General features: G+C 42.9%; 1 protein-coding gene across 1 annotated transcript in view; it reads left to right on the forward strand.

Moving 5' to 3' along the window:
- The window catches only part of LOC101851248 (multidrug resistance-associated protein 1), a 15,344-nt gene extending 12,714 nt beyond the window's left edge, over positions 1-2,630 (forward strand). The window contains exon 3 of the mRNA XM_013079494.2: positions 1-2,630. This exon is cut by the window's left edge and continues 2,426 nt beyond it. Within this exon, the coding sequence (XP_012934948.2) occupies positions 1-2,104 (2,104 nt within the window). The 3' untranslated portion in view covers positions 2,105-2,630.
- Positions 2,631-5,367: the final 2,737 nt, after the last annotated feature.

A 5,367-nucleotide genomic window follows, 5' to 3' on the forward strand; every position in this document is an offset into this window, starting at 1 on the left:
CCATGGCGTGCACTGGTTGCCCTACGTTGACTCCATTCTTGTTATGAAAGATGGACAGATCCAAGAGTCGGGAACCTACGAACAGTTGCTGGAACAAAATGGCGTTTTCTCACAGTTTGTGCAACAAGTAAGCATGACGGGGAAGAACGAGTGTGAGAGCAAAAGATCAACGTTTGATGAAGAGGAGACAGTGTCTGATAAAGACGATAAACCCTTTGAAAAAACTGAGGACATTTCCAAGACCGAAGAAGTTGAACACTGCAGTAATAATATGGAGGACGAGGTTAAGGACACAGAAGAAGGGACTGCCGAGGAAGATGAAGAAGAAACACAAGTTGGTACGTTAGGAATAAAGGTGTACATGGACTATTTGAAAGCATTTGGGTTTAAATACTGCATTATGTGTATTGTCATGTTCGGACTACACATGTACTTTAATGAAAGCAAAGATCATCTGATGGCGAAATGGTCTGATGATGATCTCCTTTCAAACCGACTCCTCGCTGAAACTCAGGAATACACAGACAGAACTTGGAATTACCTTTCTTCATTTACCATGTACGGTGTTGCTGAGGTCCTTCTTTCGTTCGGGTTCATCAGCTTGGTGCTATGCCGAGGTTGTGAGGCCGCCCAACATCACCACAACAAGCTACTTCTCAACATCCTACGATCTCCCATGTCATTCTTCGACCTCACACCCACCGGGAGGATCATCAACCGGTTCTCCAAGGACATCGGCTCTGTGGACGGGCTAGGAGGCTGTCTTCGCGGTTACATAGCATCTGTGGGCTGGCTATCGGTTTGCTTTTGCATGGTCCTCTACACAACCCCCAGTATTATTCCCTACATGATCCCAGTAACGGTTGTGTATCTCGCCATGCAGCGTGTCTTCATCGCCAACTTGCGCCAACTTCGCAGATACAGACAGAAGTCACGATCTCCTGTGTTTGTTCACCTGAACGAAACCCTCAATGGAACTGACTCCGTGAGGGCGTATGGCGTGGAGGAGCGGTTTATCAACAAGATGGAGGACAAGCTAGAGAACTTGATGAAGTTTGAAATGTCAGAGCACTGGTTTCATGCCTGGTTCCGCATGCGCATGACCGTTCTGTGTTCGGCAGTCACCCTCATTTCTGGTCTGCTGTTGTTATGGGATACCAGCATTAGCCCTGGTAGGGCCGGTGTGGTGTTGATGTATGCCACCAATTTCATGCACTGCCTTGGCTGGGTCATGCATCATTCCTGCCACACGGAGACAGAACTCATCTCTTTAGAGCGCGTAGTCGATTACTCCAATAAACCAACGGAAGCGTCGTGGGAGACAGAGGAGGAGAACAAAGCTGAACTTTCTCTCTCCACTCAGTGGCCGGAGAGCGGGGATCTTGTTTTGGACAACTACCAAACTAGGTACAGAGAGGGTCTGGATCTGGTGCTGAAAGGTGTGACGTGTCACATCAAAAGTGGGGAGAAGGTCGGTATCGTGGGACGCACGGGTGCCGGGAAGTCCTCGCTCACAGTCTCTGTCTTCCGCCTTGTGGAAGCAGCTGTAGGGAAGATAACTCTGGACGGCCAACACATCGCCCCTATCGGGCTGCACGACCTGAGAAGCAAACTCTCCATTCTCCCCCAAGACCCGGTGATTTTTGGAGGCTCTCTCAGAATGAATCTCGACCCATTCGGAGACAAGACATCTGAGGAGCTGTGGGAAGCTTTGAAGCATTCCCACCTGAAGACATTTGTAGAAGGCTTGCCAGATCAGCTGGACCATGAGTGCGGGGAGGGCGGAAAGAATCTCAGCATGGGTCAGCGCCAGTTAGTGTGTCTGGCCCGTACGTTGTTGAGGCAGAGTCCAGTCCTGGTGTTGGACGAAGCCACAGCCGGAGTGGACATGGAGACGGATGAGCTCATCCAGAAAACCATCAGGTCCGAGTTCCGTTCGTGCACTGTGCTGACCATTGCCCACAGACTCAACACGGTCATGGACTATGACCGCATCATGGTGCTGGATCAGGGCAAAATCAAAGAGTTTGACGCGCCGCAAAAACTTTTGGCAGACCAAACGTCAGCTTTCTACAGCATGGCTAAAGATGCCAATCTAGTCTAGGTCATAATCATTTTATTACCAGTCAATCCGTCCACACACAGAAGCGAGAACTGACTTTGACTTTATCATTGTTTGTGGAAAGTTTTACCTTGGCCACAATTCTTCATATTTCTGTGCTATTATCAGTGAGTACTAGTGTTAAAACTGCTGATTAAGTCTTTCTTTAAATCCTTGGTTTGTTCTGGGCATGAATACAACATTTTCGTGCTTTGTGAATTTGTAAAAGCCATATTGTGTTCATGAAATAGACAATGTAGCATTATTTATGTTTATTTTTTTCTTTCAGCGTAACTGATCGAGTACAATTTTATTACTGTGGGTTATCAGAGGTGTCGATGTTCTGATAAAATTCACTCACTTTGTTTGTGTGATAGAACTTGTCAAGATCGAAACGTGGCCATCAACATTATTTACATTTGTTGTCATTTCTCTGTTTTTGAGAGAATGAGAATGTATGTATATGCGTGTGTGTGTTTGTGTGTGTGGGCGAGATAGATAAAGAGAGAGAATGAAGAAGATGAAGAAAAGGAAGAAGAAGAAGAAGAAGAAGAAGAAGAAGAAGAAGAAGAAGAAGAAGAAGAAGAAGAAGAAGAAGAAGAAGAAGAAGAAGAAGAAGAAGAAGAAGAAGAAGAAGAAGAAGAAGAGAGAGAGAGAGAGACACAGAGAGAGACACAGAGTGAGAGAGAGAGAGAGAGAGAGAGAGAGAGAGAGAGAGAGAGAGAGAGAGAGAGAGAGAGAGAGAGAGAGAGAGCAAAAGACAGACAGAGTGAATAACTGAAGGAGAAAAAGGAAAAGTATTTATGTTTCGATTGATGCAGTCTGGGGTATTGGAAACAGACATGCCGACTTCCTAATAAAACATGTTAAAATACAACATTGTTATCGTTTATTGAGTCTTATACCTTTTTCCACAGTCATTATTCCTTGTGAAGTGTAATAACTTGTTTATTCAACGCTTGAAGGTAGAATTGCTTGCCTCAGTTCTGGAGCAGGCCACCAACTTGACCTAATACATGAGAATTCCAGGTCCCAATCCAAATTGAATCCAAACTATTTTCACTGCCCATCCTATTGTGTTTGGGTCAAGAACAATAATTGCAACACCGACGGTTTCGAATCCAAGAGAAATTAGAATTAAACTCGTTCTTCCCTAAGTATTAAGTTATTTCTCAACGCCCATGCTGTCTTAAGAGGGCAATCGAGAGTCCTAAATCTGTGTCTAGCTGGGCGTTAAATTTCAACAAAATCTAAAGAACATAATATGAACCAACACTTGCGACAGCGCCCCCGATCCCATCACCCATTCCAACCCCCACCCCCGCTTTCATGAAACAAAAATGTATTTAAACAACAGAATAGTAATAATGTATCGCATTTGTACAGTGCAAATTTGTATTTGACAGCAAGCACAATGCGTTGTCTATCTTACTACGCAATCAGACAGGATAGCATTCTGGAACAAGCTCAATTTCCTGGGAAACATACAGTAATATAATGTCACTCGAAGAAGCACAGGTGCACACCAGAGTTGTGTCATGTCATCAGTTTTATATATGCCGTCTACACCAACGAGTACGTAAATATGCATGAACTGTGTAATAGATAACGCCGTCATTCAATTTGCTGATGATTCATCTATCTCAGGGAATATCCATTGCAAGGATAAAAAGGTACTTTGAGGAAGTAAATGTCTTTGTTAAATGGCCTTTTGTTGGAAGTTAATCTGAGTAAAGCCAAAGAGATCATTTTGATATTAGGCGTTCTTACCAAAATGTTCTGACTTAAGAAATAAATGGCGAGATTAATGAGGTCACCCTGGCATACACATGATAACAATATAATATTATGACAACTGACAACAAGCTGTCGTAGAACGAACATATTGATAGTATTGTGAAGTCATTCGAAACATAGTAATATCATGGAAACTTTCTACAAGACAACATTTGAAAGTCTAATTATTTTCATAATTTCATGTTATAATAATAATAATAATAATAATAATAATAATAATAATAATAATAATAATAATAATAATAATAGATAGATAGCATTTGTATAGCGCAAATCCCCGCTCAACAACAAGCTCTATGCGCTTCACAATCTATACTATTACCCCAGCAGACCTGAGAGTATTCTGAAACAACCTCAACTTCCTGGGAAGCATGCAGTGCAAGCAGCCATTTATAGGCGCTAAGACACTAACATACTGACAAGATCTTTCACCGTCTATGGCCGGGTACCCATTTCCACCTGGGGGAAGTGAGGAACATTCGTGTAAAGTGTCTTTTCTTTTTGGAGGTACCACCTTTTAATTAACCTTTCAGTGCTGAATGCCCCCGCCCCCCCCCCCCCCCCACACACACACACCAAATCCGATACGAGAGCCCCTTGAGGGGAAGTAACTGAATCAACAATGGTGCAGCAGAGGTGCGTTTTTTTGCTTATTCCCCCTTAGTATTGGTGTCTTGTGAAAAGCAGTCTTTTCAGCGTCAAAATATTATATTGATATGAAAAGCATGCCTCTCCGGGATAGGTGGCCTTTTACTGTGCGTTCGTCTGAGATTGAAAATATACATATTTACTGTTCAGGTTTGGAACAGAACCGATTACTTACAACTAATTAAGACAAATTAATTGACACAAGATTACTGGAACATACTTTATACAAATTGGTGTTAACAGTAAAAGGTTACCTGCAGCCCTCTCTACGTTCTCAAATTTTAAATGTCTGGTTGGAGATTTGAGCAGAAGGGGGATGGAGGTGGGGGGAGGGGGTGATGGATCAACTGAGACAATTGCACATCCAAAACAGAATCCCCAGCAGTAGGTACCAGGACAAAAGCATCACTTCTGTCACATGCTTCATTCAGAGCGTGACGGTTGCGACAGTCCAGCACCTGGTCCAGAACTTCGTGGTTTTGGGCTCCAAGCTAGGGCTTGGTCTCTTAATCTATGTAAGAGGTCAAATTCAAAGGCAGGTTTAATGCAGGTAGAAAGGAAAAAAACGCAAATCGTATATGGCACTTTCCAAAGCTAAATAACAACAGCGACAGCAACAACGACAACGAAAACAACAACAACAAAAACAACAACGGCAACAACAACAGCAACAACAACAACAGCAACAACAGCAACAACAACATTAGCCATAGCCCCATAGTAATGTCTCCAAATCCATGAATAACACATTCACATAATATAATATGCAAGTGTATTAGTTTGTTACACATGTATTATCAAATGAAAGGAAGAGAAGTCTC

The sequence above is a fragment of the Aplysia californica genome, unplaced genomic scaffold (genome assembly GCF_000002075.1).
Source record: "Aplysia californica isolate F4 #8 unplaced genomic scaffold, AplCal3.0 scaffold00054, whole genome shotgun sequence".
Lineage (NCBI taxonomy): Eukaryota > Metazoa > Mollusca > Gastropoda > Aplysiida > Aplysiidae > Aplysia > Aplysia californica.